Source organism: Amaranthus tricolor, chromosome 12 (genome assembly GCF_026212465.1).
Source record: "Amaranthus tricolor cultivar Red isolate AtriRed21 chromosome 12, ASM2621246v1, whole genome shotgun sequence".
NCBI classification, from domain to species: Eukaryota; Viridiplantae; Streptophyta; class Magnoliopsida; order Caryophyllales; family Amaranthaceae; genus Amaranthus; species Amaranthus tricolor.
Genome location: NC_080058.1, coordinates 4,197,000 through 4,219,785, shown reverse-complemented (window position 1 = coordinate 4,219,785; position 22,786 = coordinate 4,197,000). Strand labels below are relative to the sequence as shown.

At 32.1% G+C, this 22,786-nt stretch overlaps 5 protein-coding genes across 9 annotated transcripts; 3 read left to right on the top strand and 2 right to left on the bottom strand.

Moving 5' to 3' along the window:
- The first annotated feature begins 353 nt into the window (after positions 1 to 353).
- LOC130797269 (zeta-carotene desaturase, chloroplastic/chromoplastic-like) lies at positions 354 to 4,203 on the top strand. Of its 2 annotated transcripts, XM_057659805.1 has the most exons (3): positions 355 to 584; positions 2,404 to 2,986; positions 3,112 to 4,203. In XM_057659805.1, the coding sequence occupies exons 2-3, from the start codon at positions 2,702 to 2,704 to the stop codon at positions 3,268 to 3,270; spliced, it is 444 nt and encodes a 147-aa protein (XP_057515788.1). In that variant the 5' UTR covers positions 355 to 584; positions 2,404 to 2,701; the 3' UTR covers positions 3,271 to 4,203. The 2 variants fall into 2 exon arrangements, with proteins under 2 accessions (XP_057515787.1, XP_057515788.1); XM_057659804.1 differs by having other exon boundaries at positions 354 to 584; positions 2,404 to 4,203.
- On the bottom strand, positions 3,581 to 5,157 carry LOC130797268 (probable aspartic proteinase GIP2). The gene has a single exon (XM_057659803.1). The coding sequence runs from the start codon at positions 5,123 to 5,125 to the stop codon at positions 3,791 to 3,793; it is 1,335 nt and encodes a 444-aa protein (XP_057515786.1). The 5' UTR covers positions 5,126 to 5,157; the 3' UTR covers positions 3,581 to 3,790.
- Positions 5,158 to 8,830: 3,673 nt separating this feature from the next.
- On the top strand, positions 8,831 to 10,522 carry LOC130797267 (probable aspartic proteinase GIP2). Its single transcript, XM_057659802.1, has one exon. It carries the CDS (start codon positions 9,017 to 9,019, stop codon positions 10,340 to 10,342), a length of 1,326 nt encoding a protein of 441 aa, XP_057515785.1. The 5' UTR covers positions 8,831 to 9,016; the 3' UTR covers positions 10,343 to 10,522.
- A 2,433-nt stretch (positions 10,523 to 12,955) lies between these two features.
- On the top strand, positions 12,956 to 21,824 carry LOC130797266 (uncharacterized). Of its 4 annotated transcripts, XM_057659797.1 has the most exons (10): positions 12,956 to 13,101; positions 13,195 to 13,331; positions 13,442 to 13,545; positions 14,569 to 14,634; positions 16,091 to 16,173; positions 17,048 to 17,094; positions 17,752 to 17,830; positions 17,912 to 18,085; positions 18,465 to 18,603; positions 21,704 to 21,824. In XM_057659797.1, exons 1-8 carry the CDS (start codon positions 13,045 to 13,047, stop codon positions 17,993 to 17,995), a joined length of 657 nt encoding a protein of 218 aa, XP_057515780.1. In that variant the 5' UTR covers positions 12,956 to 13,044; the 3' UTR covers positions 17,996 to 18,085; positions 18,465 to 18,603; positions 21,704 to 21,824. The 4 variants fall into 4 exon arrangements, with proteins under 4 accessions (XP_057515780.1, XP_057515782.1, XP_057515783.1 ...); XM_057659799.1 differs by lacking the exon at positions 21,704 to 21,824 and having other exon boundaries at positions 18,493 to 19,118; XM_057659800.1 differs by lacking the exon at positions 21,704 to 21,824 and having other exon boundaries at positions 18,465 to 19,118.
- On the bottom strand, positions 20,924 to 21,988 carry LOC130828456 (uncharacterized). The gene has a single exon (XM_057694443.1). The coding sequence runs from the start codon at positions 21,986 to 21,988 to the stop codon at positions 20,924 to 20,926; it is 1,065 nt and encodes a 354-aa protein (XP_057550426.1).
- Positions 21,989 to 22,786: the final 798 nt, after the last annotated feature.

Here is a 22,786-nt window from a genome sequence, read left to right as displayed (position 1 = left end):
TATTTTAGCATTATTTTAACAAAAAAACCAAATTTCCAATTCCGAGATTCACTCACGTTATTACACTACATTCCTAATTATTTTTTAAATTATGTTTTTGCGCTTTATTAATGGTATCCTTTTTTTATTATTAATATTCTCCTTGTGTTATTTAGCGTTTTACGATCGTAATCTTTTTAAATTTTTTCCGTCTAAAATTGTCTAAAATCATTAACTTTTTGTTTTTTTTTATTTGAAATATTAAAAAATAAAAAAAAAAGAAAAAGTTAATGATTTTAGACTATTATGAATGGAAAAAATTAAAAAATGTTACAGTTGTAAGACGCTTAATAACGAGAGGGAATCATTGAGCAAAAACATTGGGGTATATCGATAATTTTCCAATTTCTAATGTCTCATTGTTTCAGCTTGAACACCTTCATCAATTTCTGCTTCTTAATCTCCGATCATGGCTTTTTCCATCTCTTTTCCGGCGAATTCTGCTGGGATTTGTAATCTTCGTTCGGTTCCTCTATTAAATGTTCATCGGTTGTGTCCTACTCGCTGCTCTCTGGATACAGATGTCTCCGATATGAGTACTAATGGTGTGACTTTTTTTACTTTTTATTTTTTATTTTTTAGTGCCTTTGATCATCCTAAATTTGTACTTCGTATTTTTTTATGCGGCTTAATTCTCTTCTCTTTCCTGTTTTCGGATATTTTTGTTTATTTTAATCGTTTGAATTCACTGGTCAAATCTTCAACTTATTTGGTATAAAAAATTAGGTTAAATTCATCAGTCAAACTTTAAACGTGATTGTCATTGCATCATAAGGAGTAACTAATAAGGCTATGTTGCTATCTTTACTGGCAATTCCCTTACGTAAGCCCCAATAGCCTTACCCTAAAGTGTAAAATCGAAAATGATGATAAAATGAGAAAAAAAAAAATCTTAAGTTAAGATGGTCATGTGCATTGTGCAAAGAAGACTAAAAGATGCATAAATTAGAAAAGTGAAACTTTGAGTACTTAATAAGGAAGAGATTGATGAAAGATGAGCTAGATAATTGAAGTGAAGAATGACAATAGATAGAAATAGATGGGGATGGAAAATATATGTTAATTACATTAAACTTGAGTTTTAGTTGCAGATCAGTATTAAGTAGGGATGGATAAAGTAAATCTCTATTAGCAACGATTTCCCATGTTAATTATCATTAATGATATCATGGTGCACTGAAATCAATCATATGTGGTATTATGTTAAAGATGTTGGCCAATAATCATTCTAGATATAATTTTATGATGTATTTAAACGTTATGGAGCTCCAAAGATGTGAAATTCTAGAGATGGGTTGCGAAATTCTAGAGATATAATATTAGAGTAAGTATTGGTTCACCCCTTATCTCCTTGAATTCTACACCATTATAGTACTTTGGCGCTTGGCTTGTGCTTCCATGAGCACTGCTTCACCCATTATTGAAAATTCTATATTCTCAAGATAATTGGAAAGAACCTCCCCCCACCCAAAAAAAGGTACTGATCAAGCTGTAGAACTTACAATTCTTCCTGTAAATAGCCCCATATGTTTTCAATTACATGGGAGGAAACCTTGTAAGAGCCTAAAGGTATGAGTTGAGGTATCAAAATTAGGCTACCAAGTATTAGAAGGTGGCGAACACTAGGGACAATCTAAAATATAAACAAAAAGAAGAAGAAACATAATAAGTGAAACACTTTGGATGGTTTCCAACCTTATCGTATAATCTTATGTAAAATTCTTACGTGTTTCGTATAATTGAGTCGACTATGTGGCAGGAGCGTGCAGCAGGCCCTGATGTCTTCATGGGTTATTTTGACGGTTTTGTTTCATTTATGCCCTAATTTCCTTGTTTTATGTGGTGTACTATACAAAAGCCACATTACTTAGAATCAGGGTTATAGAGTGAAAAAACTGAAAGAGAGAAAGAGCAAAAGTTAGCCATTATTAGGGTTTCTAATATTCATCTTTTTAATCTCCCGGTATACAGTGAAAGTTTGATTCTCGGTTCCCCGTGGTCATAGCTATTTCGTTGATAGTGAACCAAGTAAATTTCTCGGCGTGATTTTCTTAATTGTTTGCACCGAATCTTTATTGTTTTCTTTATTCTTTTCGATTATTGCTTCCGCTATAGCACAACAAGCAATCTAGGTAACAAGTTCTGGTTTCTGATAGACCATGGAAATATAAAATATATCCGTGCTCATGACTTATTTAAATTAGTCCAGTCATGTGGGATCAAAGAGTATCAGCAAGTCATAATTTGATCCTATTTGGACTGCTCAAATTTCCTCTTTTTCAATTGACATCGCTTTTGATATCTAAATCTGTCACGAGGCCTGTTTAAGATCAATTCTGGTTTAACATCTTTATGGTGTTTCAGGCAATTGAAACAAGCAACAGGATTGGACAATCTTCTCTACACACCAGATGCAGATTTTTCTTGCTTTGCAGACCTTGCTCTGACATCACCAGAAGATTTCTATATTCCGGGACAAGGGTCATTTCTCCAGTAGGGATTAAGGAACCTTCTCGTTTGAAATTGTGTTGATGTACTAGTCGCAGCAGAAATATGAGCTCTGACATCGTAAAGGTGTAAAAATTCGCATTTAAGGACGTTTCAAGATATATTTTATGGTTTTGGCCGATATGACATCTTTATCACCTTCATTACAGCAATCATGGCCGTTACCACATTGTTGAACTGTGTTACTAACGATCCGTATAAGTATTCGTACACCAAACTTGCTATCATTCTGTGTTTCAACATTTGGTTGTATTTTTCTGTATATCCTCGCCAGGTTTTGACATTATTTCCATCCGCACGAGGCCTGGAAGTCACTTGGTCATCTGTCCTCAAAATTGGGCAATCCCTGTTCTGTGAAGGTCCTGGAAAAGACCCCTTTAGGCCTGATCAAAAGACTCCTGTACAAAATTTCTTTGTTGCTGGTTCATACACAAAGCAGGTAATTAATGGTGCCTTTTCTAATCAGATACATTTTCATAAGATCCGTACTGTTCCAACATCTTATGGCTCTCGACATTTACTAAACTTAATTCGATTACTCTATCTGGCTGGATTCTTTGGTAGGATTACATCGATAGTATGGAAGACGCAACTCTGTCAGGCAGGCAAGCTTCGGCTTACATATGTGATGCTGGAGAAGAGCTGGTTGCATTAAGGGATAAACTCCCAGCCATTGAATCTTTAGAACCTCCTCAGACCTCCTCTCAGTCAAGTTTTGTATGATTTTTGCATATCCTTGGTTTTTGCTCCCCTAATTTTTTAACTCCATACATTGTTAACATCTGCCTTCTGGTGATATCCCCTCATCATATCATATACCCTCAAAAAGAAACTAATGTTTTTCAATTTGTTTGCTACGATCTGGATGGCAAAAAATGGAAATTGATTTAAATTATTCACTACTATATAGAATCCAACTGTAAGCACTAAGCACAGCTTCACTCTAGTATTTTTCTGTGGAGTCTTCCTGATGGTAGGTTGTCGACTTGTACCCTCATCGAAACAAAATCAGTCAGTTGCGAGTTCTTATCGATTGATCTTTTAACCCTTTAGATTCTAAATTGAGGTCTTACATGGAAGGAGATTCTTTTATTCATTACATTAAAAGCATCATTAATACACTGAGTAGCGAGTACTAATCAGTAATCAATAGTGTCAAATCTACAACATATTCTAATACTTAGCACACTACTAAATAAAATAAGAACAGCCTTATGAGTCTACAGATACACATATCAACACATTACAGTCCTTTGAACTGAGAGCAACTAGTGCCAAAATTAAGAAGAGAAGATGTAACCCTTAACTTAGAGGACTCCAAATCAAACTCTACCAAATTATCTTCCATCTGCTTTCCTCCTATCACCACTGATGTCTTAACTGCTGATCCACCATCTTTAAATGCAAGACATCTCACATCATTTGACACTTTTATCATTGAATTTGCCCCATAAATCCTCCATTTACTATTCCCATCCAGAATCAGATCAATGACCGGCACTTTAGGGCCAGTTTTCGAACCAACAATATTCTTTGAGCTATAGCATGCAGTAAACGAACTCACAGAATCTACCTTGGTTATATTCATAGCAGCTGCCTTGGCTGTGAACGTTGCAACAAGAGCATTGTATATATCGGTATGAAGCACACTATACACATTGATCGTGCTGAGCTTTGTTCCTCCGATCCCATTTTTGTTTATAGAAAGTAAAGTCGGGTTTATCTTTAATGGCGTACCTTCGACTACAATGCTCTTTACATTGATAAAGTATTCCACAGATGATTTTCCTTTATCAATTGTCACACCAATATCAACCGGGTTTCTGACAAGAGGAGTGGAAATGAAGGAAGTTGAAGGCACAAAGTAAGGTCCGCCACCAAAATAAACAGCACCATTAATGCCAGAAGTAGAAGAAGAAGGCAGACAAAGAGCAAAAATTTGATGTACATTGTAAGTTTTTGAGATTAAACCAGGTAAAGAAGAATCTTTCCTAGCTAAACTCAATATACCCTTTGTATAATGGGACAATCCCTTAAGGGCATCTGTCCATCCACAAGTGAAAGGAAAATTGGATAAAGTAGTTGAAACAGGGGATTTATCTGTGGACTTATAGATACTTATAGTGTCTACAACCAAGTAAGAGACGGTATAGGAGCCTGAAGGGTTACTAGTGTAAGCACTAGGTCCATACAATGAGCCACCGCACATGTTTCCTTTGTGGGACCCACAAGCTTCGAAATCACAGTCTGCGCAAAAGTGACTGTCATATGGGTCACACGTTGCGTTTGAACACGGAATAGGGCGAAAGCTCGAGCTTTTTGGGTATGGTTGATAGTAGGTTTCATTGTTGCCTACTGAGTTACATGTAAACCATGACCATGGATTGGAAAGATCAATGGTTAGAGAGACGCGGAATGGAGGGGTTCCTAAAAGGAAAGAAGTGTAATATTGTAGTCTTTGAGAGTCTTTAACAATGGGAAGAAGGTAAGGTGGAGTTGCTGATTGAGCTTGAAATAGTTGTGATGATAGAAGAATACAAGAAAATAATAGTAATGGTGACAAGTTGTAGTAGGCCATTTTTGGTAAGATTTGGATGATGTAATGTGGAGATGTTGTGTTGTATTTATAATGTATGCATGAACAAGTGGTTGATTGATCAAGAAATCAAGACTGGTCAATACAGGGCAGCTTATCCATCCAGCTAATGCCAATTGCCCATAGTTTTAAAGGTTAGGCCCCAGAGGATTTAATGCATGCAAAAACGTCACTCCTTCCGTTTATTCATTTGATTTGCACATATTTTCATTAAAAGTCAGTCTTAAATTATAAATAATCAAACTAATTTAATTAAAACATTTATATTAGTATTTAAAATATTAACTATTGATTTTTTCATATTTAATACTTCTTTTATTTCTTTTCAATTGTCTCATTTTTTTTTGGATTACTATTCATCAATCATTCTTAATTTGTATTTTAGACTTACTTTATGCTTCAAAACATTTTTGTCTCATTTTTAAATACATTGGACTGCAAAAAACGGTGTTTATGAGCAAATAAAATGGAAATATCATTTTAAATCTTAAAATTGACACTTACAATATTAAAGTTCTCATTTTATATAAAATTTTAGCTTTTTATACGGGCTTGTCTCGTGGTAATATCATCTGATAAAAAAGTTGTTATGTGCTTTGATGATTGTCATACGTGTAGTTTTGGAAGTTAGCAAGTGGGTGGATAATAAGTGATCCGTTTGACCAGAATGTCAAATCAGTAATGCGTTGTGTGAAGTAGGAGTATTTTCTTGACGTTTCTTTATGGTTTTGTTTGGTTCGACAAAGTTTTAGTAGTAAAAGTTATTGGAAATGATTTTGAACACGCACGATTTTGCACATTTTTGACAGGGAAAGGTTGACAATAGGAACAAAATATATGGGTTAGGATTCCTAATAGATCTGATTTGTTGCATAGAATTAAATATTTTAAGTTGCATATGTAAACAAGTAGGACAGTAGAGTAATTCATTTTAAATTATATATTTTAATTATAGAATTAAAAAGAATTTAAAAATAGAAGTTTTGGAAATATTTTTAAATTTTAAATTTTAATTACTTTTTAAAAGTAAAGGTGAAATGGACTCAAATTTAAATTTGTATGCTTTGATTTGCAAAATACTAAAAATTAAGCTAATTTAATTAGATTTTCAAATGAAATTTTGATTTTCAAATATCACATTAATAAATTTACAAATTTTTTCAGCGAAGGATAAATTTAGGAGTTTGAAGTGAAAAAATAATTTTGTTCAAATTATAATTAATAGATTTGAGTCTATACATAATTAAAACCAAATTTTAAAATAATAAATAGATTTGAATGTATATATGATAAAAACCAACTTGTTGTAAAAGGTTTGGACCCTCAAATGAAAGAGGAGAAGGTTAAGTGTTCCGGTTAAAAATTAAATTCAAAACAATCAAATAAATAGGTACTTTCGGATGGATGTGGTGGTAAAACGGTGATTGATTGAAAAATCATTGAATACTTGAAAATAAACACCAACAACCTGAGTAATTCCCGGGGCAGTGCCTCCGATGCCCATCAATACCTACATAAAGCTACTATGATATAGTGTAATATTTTTAGAGATATAAAATATTTTACTTTACTTAGTAAAAATATCATCCCCTTATTCTTACCTCCTACGAGATGTATATATAAAAAGGCTTCCCAGTGCGCCTATGTAGTGAATGGATAGACCTCGCTCAAATGAGTGCACACTTTGCTCTTTGAGCAAGCCCCTGACATTGCTTACTCATTCGTGCAATCCATGTTGTATCCTTTTGTTAGTTATTCGAAGCAACCAAAATCCAATCCCCTTACATCCCCACCTTCTCTATTAATGATACATGTCATGAATTAAGCTATTGAGCTACCGAGTAAAGTTACATCATCTATGCCATCAACAAATCTAATCACAAACTCGTTCTCTTTCATTTCATTCATATGCTTTTTATATCTACTTATTTTTTATTTTAATCTACAACTGATATTTAATAAAATAATCATATCTCTAGATTTTAAAATACGTTTTATATCCAAAAGAAATAAGTACAATTAAGGTGAACACCAAAAGAAAATGAGTATAAAGTGATAAAAATATAAAAGTATGTTTCATGGAAAATTAAAAAGCATGTATATGAAAATAAAAGTTAAATTAAATGTGTGAATGAAAATTGAAAAAATAATATAAATTATAGTCAAAAGTAGAATTAATGAGAATATAATAGAATCAACTGAAAACAAAAATAAAACTAAATCTTTAACACATAATAAATTATAAATACGAAGTATAAAAAAAAGGACAAATAGACAAATATTAATAGCAAAATTACTCATAAGTTATTAGTAACTCTCCCAATGGCCAAGCAACCATGCACAATAAACACAACACAATTGTGTGAATAAACAACTAACACGTCTAAACAACATCTTAACATAAAAATTCTCATTTCTTAATGTTAGTGCAAAAGTGAAATGTAACATCCTTTTCACAATTGAGGACCTATATAACTCATATACCCATCCGTCTCTTTTAATTTGTATAATTTTTTATTTTGAATTATTTCACTCATTTTAAATCATCTACTTATTTGAAAATAAACTCAACAAAACCTTTTTAACATATAATCCATACCATTTAAAGTTTTCTTAAAACTACTCTTATCCAAAAATATTCGTTGAGAATGAGCTATGACAATAGTGAAGAAACAAACACAAAAACAAGTGCAAAGAAAACAACAAAAACAGAGCACAACAATGGAGAAGCAAAAACACACAAGAAATATGAGGTATTTATGGATACCTCCCCCTCAAAACAAGTATCTTATCATTAATATACTCAACAATACATTAATGACTCACCTTTCCAATCCTTGAGAACACTCTCTCAAGATAAAGATTGAACCTTTAACTCAATCTCACACAAACATGCATATACAAGGAGGAAAAACTCTTATGGTGTACGTAGACCCTAGCTTTCACTCTTGTATATGCCTCTCCAATCTAAGACTCCTTATATAACCATAAAACATAGTAGTGAACCCTAGGACAAATAGCTTAAAAGCCCTCGAAACCCGCAACAAAACAGAACGCTTACTAACGAAGGGCTGCTTGTCGCTCGACCAGTCGAGCAGAACTCCAGTAGCTACTGACTTGCTGCTGTTGATTTGCTCGACCGAGACACACACGCTCGACTAGTCGAGCGGTCCATCAGAGCCTCTGATATTTGTGCTTCTCGCTGCTTTGCTTGGGCATTCTTCACTTGTGCCTTGTCTTCACCAAGTCACACCAACTCATCATCATTCATCGCTTCATTCAATGACCCAAAATATATGCTTTCATAACCCATAACACTCTCATCTTCACTCTCAAGAGTGCAAGATAGTGCATGGGCAACCAAGTGATCAAACCCATCACCAATCTCATGGGAATTGGCTCTTGACTCAACAACATTGATTCATCGGGACAAACTATAAAGTTGAACATAACATCACAAACTAGAGTTGTACGTAACATCGGAATAAACTTTTCTTAAACATCACAAATTGTTATATAAAACGATCTCACTTCGAGACCCAAATTATATATAGGTTAGATGATCTATCAAAGAAGTAATGACAAAATAAACTCTCCGTCCAAAATTATTTCACCAAGACACGGTAGAAATGGCGTCTTCTCAACAAATATTGTAAGACTTTTCAGTTTTCCATAAAAAATCGTCAATCTTGACTTTTCAACATTCACATCATCTTTGAAAAATTAAAATTAATTAAAAAACTTATCCAATTATTTGCCATCTCTCCAATCACTATAATCAACAATCCTACAACTCCCTAATCTCCATCCTCTTTATAACCCACTTCACCTTCATCCATCCTTCCATCCGCCACTACCTTCAAGCTTCCAACAATGGCTTCCTTCTCCTTCCACCATTTCTTATTCTCTCTCTTACTCCTCCACCTTCTCTCCACCACTTCTTCTGCCGCATCCTTCCGCCCAAAAGCACTAGTCCTCCCAATCTCAAGAGACTCCTCCACCCATCAATACACCATCAAACTCACCCAAAGAACTCCCCCCATCCCAATCCCCTTAACCCTCCACCTCGGCGGCCCATTCTTATGGGTCGACTGTGACAAAAACTACATCTCAACCACCTACCGTCCTGCTCGCTGTAACTCCGCTCAATGCTCGTTAGCCAATTCTAAATCATGTGGCACCTGCAATTCACCCAAAAGACCCGGTTGTAATAACAATACCTGCGGACTCTTCCCGGAAAATCCCTTCACAAACACCGCTACCGGCGGCGAACTCGCTTCAGATCTTGTCCAAATTACCTCCACAGACGGGTCTAACCCGACCCAAATCGTATCCGTACCCAAGTTCTTATTCTCTTGTGCACCCACTTCCTTACTCAATGGCCTAGCAAAATCAGTTCAAGGTATTGCGGGTCTTGGACGGACTAAGATTTCACCCCCTTCACAATTCTCCTCTGCTTTCAGTTTTCCCAGAAAATTCGCCATTTGTTTACCTTCACAAACTGAAAGTGTTAACGGGCCTGGAGCCCTCTTTTTCGGCGATGGGCCCTACAAATTCTTCTACGAAACGGATTTAGCTTCTCTGTTAACTTTCACTCCGTTAGTAACAAACCCAGTTAGTACAGGCGCCACCTCTTTTCCCGGCGAGCCATCATCGGAGTATTTCATCAAAGTAAACCGACTTAGAATCAACGATAAAGTTGTACCCATAAACCAAAACTTACTGTCAATAGACGGAAATGGTAACGGTGGAACCAAGCTTAGTACAACAATCCCTTACACATTAATGGAAACTTCAATCTACAAAGCTTTCATTAGTATTTTCGTTAACGAACTGAGAATCACCAACGTTACCATCGTTAAAACGATCGCACCATTTAAGGTTTGCGTAGACCCGAATACGTTTCCCGGGTCAAGAGGGTCCGATGGGGTTCCATGGATACATTTTGAGTTGGCTGGCGCGAGTCAACCATGGACGTTAATCGGAGGAAACTCGTTTGTTCCGGTGAAGAAAGATGTTTCTTGTCTTGCGATTATGGATGGTGGGAATAAGCCAAGAACATCGATTGTGATTGGAGGGTATCAATTGGAGGATAATTTGGTGCAAATTGATTTGGCTCGATCTAGAATTGGGTTTAGTTCTTCTTTGAGGCTTTCTAGGACTAGTTGCTCCATGTTTAATTTCACTTCTAAGGCATAATTAAGGACTTAATACGGAAGATTATGAATTACTCTAGTGGTCTTTAATACGTGATAAAGTTTTTTTTTTTACCGTGTAAAAAAAATAATTTTTTCTTTTCTCATATCATATGTGTAATCCTATGCAAAATAAAAAAGGGTTTAGTGTGAAAATAAAAAATAATGTGAGTTGATTGTTTGATGTTGTTATATGTTCACTTTATTTGTAATATTTACTTCGTTTTAATATATTTGCTATACTTTATAAATTCATCGTTTTAAATTATTTGTTACATTATTATTTTTGGCAACAAATAGTATGTAAATATTTTTTATCACATTTTTCTGATTCATACCTTATTAACTTTTGTATTATTATTTTAGGGGTTATATTAGTCTTTTTAACACATAAATATCTATTTCTTAATTCTTGTTTAAACTCTTAGAGACTTAATACAAAATATTATGAATTAGTGTAGTGATATTGAAGAATAATTGTGATAAGAGTTAAACTTTTACTCTTTGAAAGACTTACTTGTGTTTTCTATCTTGTTTGTAATCCCATATAAGATTTAAAAAGGGTTTAGTGTGAAAATAATAAATAATGTGAATTAATAGATGTGTTTGATCTTGTTATATGTTTACATTCTTTGTATTAATGTGTATAATAGCCAACATTTAAGTTATACTACTTAATAGTTTCTTCATGTACTTATATTTGCTATAATTTTTTTATTTAAATTGTTCTAAATTACTTGTTAGATTATTAATTTTGGCTAAATACTATAAATGTTTGTTTTGCTTATGTTTCTTTCTAACCCATACTTCATTAACTTTAATATATCATTTTAGGGGTTAAATTTGTCTTTTTAACACATTAATATTCATTATATAAGGGTATTATTAAACTTCGCCACTCTTTTCATTTTATCGCCAACCTATTTTAATGAATTGACGAAAATGTTCCTGGACATAAAAAATTGTTGTATACACTCCAACCTCACTAATTAACACGTTTATCACTCTAAAAACACTAAATCAAAACTTAAATTTGGTGGAGTTAAAACTAAGGAATTAAAAATGCAAACAATAATTCGACGTAATTTCTAAATGAATTTATTTTTTTATAAAATTTAAAAAAATTACAGAAGACGAGTCGCGCAAAAACACGCGACTCGACTGTGGCTCAGTCGCACGTTTGAGCCGTGGTCGAGTCGCACGTTTTTGTGCAACTCAGCTGCGGTTGAGTCACGCGCAACTCGTCCTTTTTATTTATTTATTTATTTTTTATTTTTTAATATTATTAATAATAATAATATTATTATTAATTATATATAATTATAAATTATAAATTTTTTAATAGTAATTATAAATTGATAACTATTAACTTATATAATATATTAATTAAATGTTTATTAATTTAACTTATTAATTTAATAATATTTATTTTAAATGTTTATTAGTTTATATGTATGAATTATATTATTTGTTAATAATTTATATTATTAAATGTATATTAAATTAATATTATTAATGTAATTAAAATTAATGTAATAATCTTGATAATTTAATTAAATATTAATAATAAATTATAATAATTTTGATAACTTAATTAACTATTAATAATAAATTACAATAATAAAATATTACGTTAAGTTAATTAAACAAATAAAAAATAATAACTAATGACCATATTAATTCAAGATTGGAAATGATTACGTAATTAACATTAATAAAATCCCAGCTCTAAAAAGATTATTAAATTAATTTAATTACATTAATGATATTAATTTAATATACATTTAATAATATAAATTATTAAAAAATTAAAATAAATATCATTAAATTAATAAGTTAAATTAATAAATATTTAATTAATATATTATATAAGTTAATAATTATTAATTTAATATTATTATTATTATTATTATTATTAATTTTCTAAAATAATAATAATAATAATAATAATAATAATAATAATAATAATAATAATAATAAAAAGCAAAAAAAAAAAAGACGAGTCGCCTTTTTGTTTTAAGATAAATTCGTTTAGAAATTACATCAAATTATTGTTTGCGTTTTGAATTCCTTAGCTTTAGCTCCACAAATTTTAAGTTTTGATTTTAGTGTTTTTAGAGTGGTAAAGGTGTTATTTAGTGAGGTTGGAGTGTATACAACAAATTTAAGTCCAGGAGCATTTTCGTCAATTTATTAAAATAGGAGTAGCGATAAAATAAAAAGAGTGGCGAAGTTTAAGAATTCAATTTTATAATTCTTGTTCAAAACCCTTATATAATTAGTAAAATAGAACAAATAAAATTTACCATAACTAGCTTAAAAAAACAAGTACTTTACTAGTATATACTTGTATTATTCATTTCATAATCACGATAATATATATACTTTTATTATTTTTTAAAGTCATATATATATATATATTCATATTAATAAATTTGTATATAGCACAAATTTTTATATTAGCATGTTCCTAAAAAATTAATTTATTTAAATTGCTTAAAAGCCCACAAAAATAATTAACATTTTTTGCTATTCAAACAAGTCAATTAAAAACACAACCTAACTAACAAATAACCACCTTGTCAAATTTAATAATTAAATACTCCATAAAAGGTACACTATACATTGTTTTTATCTTTAGATTGGGCAAAATCCAACCATTTCTCTCAATCCTTGTATTTAGAATTTAGTTATTTATAGGCAGAGATGGCGGGAATTTACTGCTTCAGCACCAGCATGGTTTCAGCATCCTACTACTCTAGAGTAATCAATTATTTAATTTCATCGCAAACCCTTCACAAATTTCTTCACTTGATTAATTATCTAAATGCTCTATGATTTCCCCCCTTTTTTCAGATCACTAACACCACTAGATGCTGTTTAAACCCATCAAATAACCATAATATAAAGAACCAAACACCACAGCTTCTTAAATTTGCCGTCAATGGCGTCACTGAAATCCTTAGGTTTTTCTCTTCTTCCAATAATAACAGGTTTCCATCTTCCCCACTCTTTGCCTATTCATAATTTAATTTTAATTGCAAATTTAGGGTTTTGATCCCTTTCTTGTTTTATCAATGATAAGTTGTTTGTGAATTTGAAGGGAAGTGGTGGTTTCCGATGTGAAGGAAGAGTTATTGATTTCTGGGGTGGATGATGTTTTGGCTGTTCTTAAGTCTGATTATGATAAGGCTTATTTTGTTACAGGTGAAGTTTTTTTTCTTTGTTCTTTTTGGATAGTTTTTGGTTCATGAACATTTGTCATTTTTATAAGTTAAACATCAATTCATTGAAATCTTACCATGGATTGCTGAATTCTCTAAGGCACACTGTTTTCATCTTGTTTGATGGGCTATTTATTGCAAGATTCAGTTGCAGCTTCACTTAATTAAGAACTGCAATGATTTAAAGTGTCATTTTACTGTAATTTGTTATGGCCCAAAACCGAAAAACTCTTAGAGTGTTTGGTATAGAAACATAAAATATAATGGAAAGGGAAATAATAAAATATAATGGAAAGGGAAATATTAAAGAGAAGTAACGGTAAGGGTAAGTGTTGTAGTTATATAAGGGAAACTTACTTGATCATACAAACACCAACAAGAGTAGCAACAAAAAGGAAGACAACAACTACATAAAAAAAAAAGGAATTTGTTACTTGACAAAAATGAGTGGTAACAAAATAAGGGTATCCATTACCCTCAAGAAAGGGATTGAGTTAATCTAATATTATACCAAATAAAAAATATGGAGTTATGGTAATTGAATCCCTTACTTGGTATTAAAAGTTCATACCAAACACCCCTTTACTATTTGCTGGCATTGGGAATGAATAGATGATTGGTAGTTGGTTGGTGAGAAAAATTGTTTGCGATTAATGACTTATTTGAACTTGTTCTCTAAGTTTTAGATGGTGTTTGCAATCAAAATTAAAGGGTCAAGCCTTCTTGTTTTTGATAACCGCTTTAACAACATTTGGGAATGCAACGTAATGTTGTTTCTTGGAATGGTGGGGTTATTGTATTACTATTGTTATTGAGCATACTAGACGCACCGATGCTCTCACTTGCGTACAATGAGCCGTATGGTTATGTGCCAATTTCCTGATCCTTTATGTATGCTTGCAACTACCTGATCTCATTTTAGGACTGCTTATTGTTATTAGATTTACTAAACATTCACAGTCGCCAACAAGATGTAAGAGTTAACAGCTTTGCTGGGTGGATGCAGGGATTTTTACCTCTTCAATTTATGCTGAGGACTGTCTCTTTGAGGATCCAACTATTAAATTTCGTGGTAATAATAGACTCTACGACCTCTGGTAAATGTTAATAGATGATTATGTGTGAAAACTCTTACCTTGTGAGTTACTACTTCTATGAGCTCTTTAATTGTCGACAGAATCTAGATTGTAAATTTTAGCTTGAGTTATTGATGATGGCTTTGACTAACAAATCAATTTATTACCTTGATGTTTCCGCACATCCAGCTTGGGTAGGGTCGGTGATTTAAATGTATTTTGTCTTGTAAAAAGACCTGTTTCTCCAAGACGCTTGATTAGCTAAATTCTTAAACCCAGACTTAGGTGTGAAGGTCACATACAAATGAATAAATTATGTCATGCTTATTTCGATGGGGCCAAAGATTTATAGTCATTTGTTTTCAAATTATGATGGACTATAGTAAAATGACTCATTAAATGTAGTTTGTATTTATGTGAAGTTGCACATGGTATTATTTACCAATAGTCAATCGGAAACAATATCTTTGTAGTTTTATTATTAATAAAGGTGATGTTACGTACATCCGAGCTCCTTAACTCCGGGATCAACTTAATGGGATTGGGGTAAATTAAATGTTAAACTCGTTGTGGTTTTAGCTTTTTGGAAGAGGAAACGCTGCCTAAATTTGAGCTATTCTTATTATTCCAGGAACACGGAATTCTATTCTATATTATGCTTTTTATCTAGAAAAATCTAATAAAAATATGCAACTATGTTTCATTGGAAAATAGTGATTAAAGGCCCTATAAAATATCTTGGTTAGATGTGGACTCATATTTTAAGTCTCTAAGATTAATATGTCTAGCTATCATTCTTAGCCAAGCCCCTAATTATAAGTTTATCAGAATCAAAAATGATAAAGAAATCTTCCGGCCTTCACAATTGTTGATTGAAGTTTTGATTGTGCTCCTTCCGACCTTCACTTGTGGTTAGAGTGGCTTGAAGTTTTAATTGTAAGGTCAAATATCAGTTACGGATTACATATTGATAAAGTTATAATCTTGTTTTGTCGTGTTATGTAAACTATTTATGTTATTCAAAATGCAAAATTGAATAGTTTCTTCGAAAAGTCATGTTGATGTGGCCTTGTTTTTGGAGTGTGAGTAAAGCCATATGATCTTTAATCGCCCAACTTATATCGCACTAAGTATGCCCATACATAAACTCAATATAAGGGGAGGGGAAGTAAACTCCAAGTCCCCACAAGTTCTGGTTTTATTGATCTAAGTTGGGACCTTGAAGCCACCAAGGGGAAATCTTATAACTAGAGTAAACCTTTGCTTGATTTAGATTGCTTTTTGCAAGGTGGGTGCAATTTTTCTATTAATTATCTTTTCTTCTCCATCTTTTCAGGGTGAGGGGTTCATATAGGTTTAAAGTTTAAACATGAGTCATACCTGTTTGTTGATTGGAGCCTAGTGTTCAATGCTAGATGAAATAAACTGACAACTATGTTCTATGTGTATCAGGTAGAGATTTGTATTCCCGCAACTTGCAATTATTGGTGCCATTTTTTGAGCAGCCCTCTATTGTGCTAAGAAGCATTGCAAACGTATTAATTTTTGTCATAGTATTAGCATTTTTACTCTATTTTCTTTTTTTGTGCTGTTATTTTTCAGAGAAACATCTGACATACTTGAAGAAAAGAAAATATTTTGATTTTTGAACTTGTTAATAAGCTGTAGCCTGTAGGTAGACAAACTTTCTTATGGGGTTATCGACATGTTACGGAAGAGAGTGACTTATATTTTTCTTTTTTCTTTCTTTATCATTTGAATATGCAATTAATTCAAAACACATTTGCTCTTTTGACCAAACATAAAATGTGATTTCATTTCTCAAGTAACTTCTTCTTTTCCTTTTCGATCCATTCATTTCCCTTGGAATCCTTAAGTTAACTTAACATACCCATGGACCCTTCTTGATTTCTAGCCTCTTTTTTTTACTGACTCTTTGTACATTTGACTTGAAGATTCAAGGCATATCATTTTTATATTGTTTAATAATTATTTCTGTTCTTGCGTGATTTCAATGCTTGTTGAAATAACTAATTTAATTTATTCTTAGGTATTAATGGAAACGTGATAAAAACTATAGTTCGCTTACCATGAAAACATCGATTTTGTTTATCCTATCTCCAGTTTTAAAGTATAAACACCCCCACCCCCCACCCCACACAAAAGAAAATAATAAAAAAAAAAAAAATCAGAAACACAAAACAATTAGAATTGAAGTTTTTTTGGAAAAAGTTACTAGTCTTATAGTACTGTGCCTTGTGGTTGTATAGGTTTGAAACATTGATTTGAATCTTCTTAATCTCAGCATTAGTGTTTCATTTATTGTTGTATTCTGTGGTTACCTATATGTTAGGATTGGAACTCTGTTCGGTGTTGCTAAATACTGACACAGGTTACTTTGACACACAGGGTGTTAATTCAGAGACAAATTTTGTCTTAGCAACTTGGAGTCTAAGGTGCATAACACTACTGGACTGGTTTTATTTTTTTATTTTTTTTTCTATTGAATTAGTTTTAGTGAGTTATCAATGTTCCTTAGACTCTGGTAAGGGGGGCAAGCACAGAAACACTGATACATGTCTGAATGCCAAGCTTAACAATTATACAGAAAATTTTGTACTTTTGGTCCAGAAAGAAGTGTAAACTATCCACACCCATGTCCAAAAGTCAGAAATCAGATATGTACTTGAGTTGAAATTAAGATATTAGTAGCATAGTGAATTGTCAAAACCTTCTATGTAATCCTGCTGCTTTTACGGATGGCATGCTAATATCTGAATACGAGATGCAAAATTTTGGGGTGTTATCATTTAACTACCAAGTTTTGTTACCCTTTCATACTGGTGTTTAATTGTCCTTGATAAAAAGATATTTTCATGTGTAATGTGTTCCTTCAGTTTCTGGCCTTTTAGATGGTCCTGATAATGATTGGTTTAAGGGATTGTTGGTTGTTGCTAGGTATTAGATGGAGTTCTAGGTTGAGCTAGAGCTTCAAATAGTTTTTTATGGCAATTGAATTCTGACAATGGCTTAATCATAGGAATACCGGGAAAGTAGTAATCTATTGTGATAAATATTTGAAAGTCCAATTCTATTTTCTAATGTTTTTGAAGGACTTACTTAAAGCTTCCATGGAAGCCTCTGATTGCAATTGAAGGAAGTACAACCTATGATTTGGATGACGATTATAAAGTGAGTATATAGATTTCTTTTATGCGTAGAAGCTATATCCTGTTAGAATTCCTTTTGACAGTTCTGTAAATAATCAAACAGATTGTTAGACATGCGGAAAGGTGGAATGTTTCTGCAGTTGAAGCAGTCGGACAGATATTCACTCCTGGTTTCACAAAACCTTGAAATTGAACCGAAGAATATTTGGTGACATTTATGTCTTTGTAAAACATAAATTCGAAAATTGTGAGCTTCCGTATATTAGATATATATGAGGTGAGTCATTTAGGTGATCTGCATTTGTTCACATACTTAGCATCCTGTCTTTTTTCTGTGGAAAGCAGTGGCAGACTTATGTAAGGGCTCGGGGTTGCTAGGCCCCACCATAAAACGTAAACCGTACTAAATTTCTTAAGAAATATCTGAAGTAAAAAATGTGTGCTCCTTCAATTTTCGTTTCTATATGTTTTAGTCTAATTATCGTAGTCAATTTCGAGGACCCTATGATTAAAATTTTGGGTCAGGTGGGAAGACGAGAAGAGTTATCTACTTGCCCATCTCTCCACCTCTGCCACTAGTTTGTGTGCCATTTTGTATATTTTACTTGTTTGCCTACACATATACATCATTCAGATTCTGTTTACTGAAGGTACAGCCTTATCATTCCTAGCTTTCGTGGTCAGATATCGGTTCGACTGCAATTCTTTCCTCGAATAATCAGTTTTGGAACGCGGTTTGTAATCTGTGCACGTCATATTTTGAGCAAAAACAATGATCTTACCAACCGAGTTAAGGTAAATTGCATTAATCTGTACAAAATTTGCTATTTCAAATTTATTGGTATATGTTTACTTCCATCCCTAGTTTTCAGATTGTGGTGAAGACAAACCAATTTTAGGCCTTAATCTGGTTGCTTTGCATTCACACAATCTTAAACTGATAGACATTACAAAGTTTTAGCCACAAGTAATTGTATAACTTATAGTAAGAATAAATTGTTATCATGATTCTTGCACCCCCATATGTATGAAAATTCTTGAATTACTGTTTGCTAAATCTATTTATCGGTAATAGTCTTACATTATTTTAGGAAAATTCTGTTTAATTATTTTTTAGTGTTCAAGAATTAAAGAGTTTGTGAATTGTGATATGGTGGTGGTAGATTCAAGCTGTCATACTTTTCCTTAAAAAGATTGAGATGCTTTTGAGAGTTGAAGAAAGCTCTCATACCGTTACCAAAGTGCTCTGCTCTCATCACTTAGTACTCTCCACCATCCCTTTTAATTTGTCCTATCTTTTTTTTTTTTTTTTTTTTTTTTTTTTTTTTTTTTTTATACTTAATAATTTTATGTGCTTAGATTAAGGTAAAATGTTTTCACATTAACTTTTTCCCCTCAAAAATAGTACTCTATTCTCTCCTTGAGTAATGATTACCTTGTAAAATTTTAACCTCACGAAAATTTTGTTTAATTAATTAATTTATTTCCTCTTCTCAATAATTCATCTTCATATGGCTATATTCATGTATATTAAAAACTTCTTTGAAAATTTTGGTTCCTTTCTCTCTCCTCCTAATCTCCTATTTTCATGGTTTATTCTCCTTTAAATTTTCAACTCATCACTCAAGCATTTAGAAAGTGTATATGTTCTTTTAATTTCTTTGAAATTTCAAGTTAATTTTTTTGTTTAATCCTTATTTCGTAAATTTGCAACAAATTTTTTGTTTTTAATGATTAATTTTTATTTTGTCCAATTTTCTTTTCTAGATTAAGAATAAATTGGCCAAATTTATTTTTGATATATCTTTTCTTTTTCATAATATTCAATTCTGAATTTACAACAAGTTTTAATTGTTCCTATTTGTTTTCCATTTTCAAAATTATTCATGTATTGTTTCTTTTTTTTTTTTTTGATAATTGTATATATGTTTTTGATGAATTACAAGAGAATTTAAGATTTTAAATTTTATGAATTGATTAGGATGGGGTGCACAAGAAACTTGAGATTATTGATCAATGAGAATTTTTGGGTACTTATTACCTTGATACCAAACTCAAGTACAAAAATATTTATCCCTTTAATTAATACCACAATAATTTCACTTGAAAAATTCTTGTGTGAATTAGTTTTGTTAATCCGAGCAAGGCCTTACTTATAATACTTTTTGTAAAACATTATCTTGTGGAGGACTACTACTTATCATAATAAGTTAGTTGACCGTCATATCTGAAGTTTGATCAGCACGATGTATGTGACCCCTTTAAATCCCCTCTCATCCTTACCTTTTAACGTTTTCCCTCCATTTCTGTTAATAGGAACCTCCCTTTGTCTAACTTTTTTAGTTCATTTAATACATTTTGTCATATTTTTCTTTTTGTTTATGACTCACACTCTTTCATTAGTTCTGATGCACATATTAAATTAGTCTTTTCTTCTGATCTACATATTTCTATCATATTCCTATAAAAATCACATTACATTCTTTTTCAATTTGCATTATTTTTTTTATTGTGGATTGTTGCATTTATTTTTCATTATTTTACTTTTTTTTTAAAAAAAATTATTTTCTTAATCTAATTCATACATTTTAACTTTATATAATCTCTCTTTTATTAATAAATATCCCATTTTCTTAAAAATTCAAAGGAAGGGGACAAGTATTTTTTTTTAATAAAGTTGGCAAGCTCTAGAACGCACTCATTTCAAACAGACAAATATGTTGGCTAATTTCAAAAGGAAAAGACTAAAAAAAAGTACCAACAAATGGGAATTGGAAAACAATCAAACAGCCAATATTTATTCTTTATCAAAACTTTCCACCTTTTCACCTGGAAATTTCAAATCAATTTCAACTCTCTATTAATCTATCACTAAAATACTAATCATGCAAATTTATCAACAACAAAACTCTAATAATAAAACTTAGAATGACAAGTAATTAAACTATACATCAATTATTATCAATATTAAATATATTCCACCATTTCATTACACAAAATTTACCCATCCTATCAATTAATCATTAGTCTCCCTTTTCTCAACAACCCAATTAAAATTTTAAACAAAACATTAAAAAAATCAAAAATTATAAATAAAAAATTATAAATTAAAAAATTAATCTTTCCTCCATGCATACAAAACCAAAGAAAACCCACCATTACTACCACCGCTACTACCACCACCCAGACTACTATTCGACCTCGTCGTCGACGACGAACCCGACGAACTCCGCCCACAATCACTACTCTCCTCCGCCCATTGCAACACACTTGAACTCGATCCTGCCGGGGACAATGCCGTCGCCGGCGACGGAGAATTCTTTCTCATCAACTTCTTCTCCGGCCCCATCATTTCTGGCCAAACTCCTCCTTCACCTATTTGAAATACAAACACCCCATTTTTTTGAGCACTTAAATTTCCGGCATTGTTATTGTTATTAACCCAGTTTAATACATCCCAGAAAAACTCTACACTTACACCATCAATCATCATTCTCTCATTTCCTCTAAACTTCCATGCTAATCTTTTAACGTTCACTTTCACTTCCCCATCAATTTTTACCTTTAAAGTTCCACTTGAACACTCTATCTCGATCAACCGAGTTAAACCCAGAAACTCAGACCTAGTTGCGTAAATTCTCCGCCCAAAAACGTGTTCTCTTCGCGATAAGAGCGTCGATTCAGCAGCATTAATCGTCGCACGGTTGTGCCCGAGTCTCCGAGTCAACTCATCATGAAGATCCCCCAACAGAAACTCGACCTTCCCGTTACGAGTCAATGCGAGGTAGAATTTAGACTCTGGCTCAGCTGAGTTGAGCTGAGTAAACACTGCTCTGCTAAAATCATAATACACTTTGATCTTAGAATTCTGATAATGTTCATGGGTTTGGTTAAGGAGAACGGATTTGGATCCGGGTCGGATCCGAAACAACGAAAAAGTTGATGGCTGAAGAGAAATGGTAAAGGAAAAGCAATCAGGAGCATGAATTGTAAGGGAATGTGAGCATGGAGTTTTTGACCAGGTGAGTGTAATCAAAATCGGTGAGTCACACAAACGAGTTTGGTAAATGCATGTAATAAGAGATTCTCTTGATGAACATGAACTTGTAATGGGTACTCCTATATTTTTGGTTTTGCTAGAAATTGGACTTCCTGGGTTGCTAAAACATCCTTGTATCATTTTGGTAAATTTTTAAAAATGTATGAATTGTTTTGGTGTAGAATGAGATTTAATTTTCAAAGGTATATAATGGTATAAAACAATATGATTGAAAAGTGGGATGATAGTGATAAGTAGCAGTTGTAATATGGAAAAAAAGGGTTATGGATGAGTTGGGTTCCAAGTAGGCTTGATTAGCGGCTTTGATATCTCTCAATAGATGTATTAAGTGTATACATACACTAATTTATAGTCTCATCATAAGCCAATTTCTTTAATAGATCAATTTAAGATTGCAAGTAATTTTTTTAAGATTATACTCCCTCCGTTTCCCAATGTTCTTCCTATTTACTTTTTACACAATTTTTAAAGTAAATTTTAAGTTTTAATATCTCTGAATCCGCATCATAAAAACTTATAAAAAATATATAATAAAAAAGTATACATTAAAAAAAATATATAATAAAAAAGTATACATTAAGATGAATCTAACGAGTCGTCACATGAATATATTTTATCATTTATATATGTCTTAAAAGTCTTAATCAAATTTTTCTCTCAAAAGTAGAATATTTTAAACGAGAAGAACATTAGGAAAAGAGGGAGTAAGTAATTAGTTAAAGACTTCACTTTAAAGTTATAATTAGATATTTTAAGATTGTAAGTGATCACTTAAAAATTTTGAGTGATTGCTTTAATGTTGTAAATATACATTGGATCGGATCAATAGAGATAGAGTGAATTCGTCAAATGTAGATTTACTAATTTATACTCAAAGAAGTGAGCTGTGGTGCACTTTGAATTATATTTTGTTTTGGT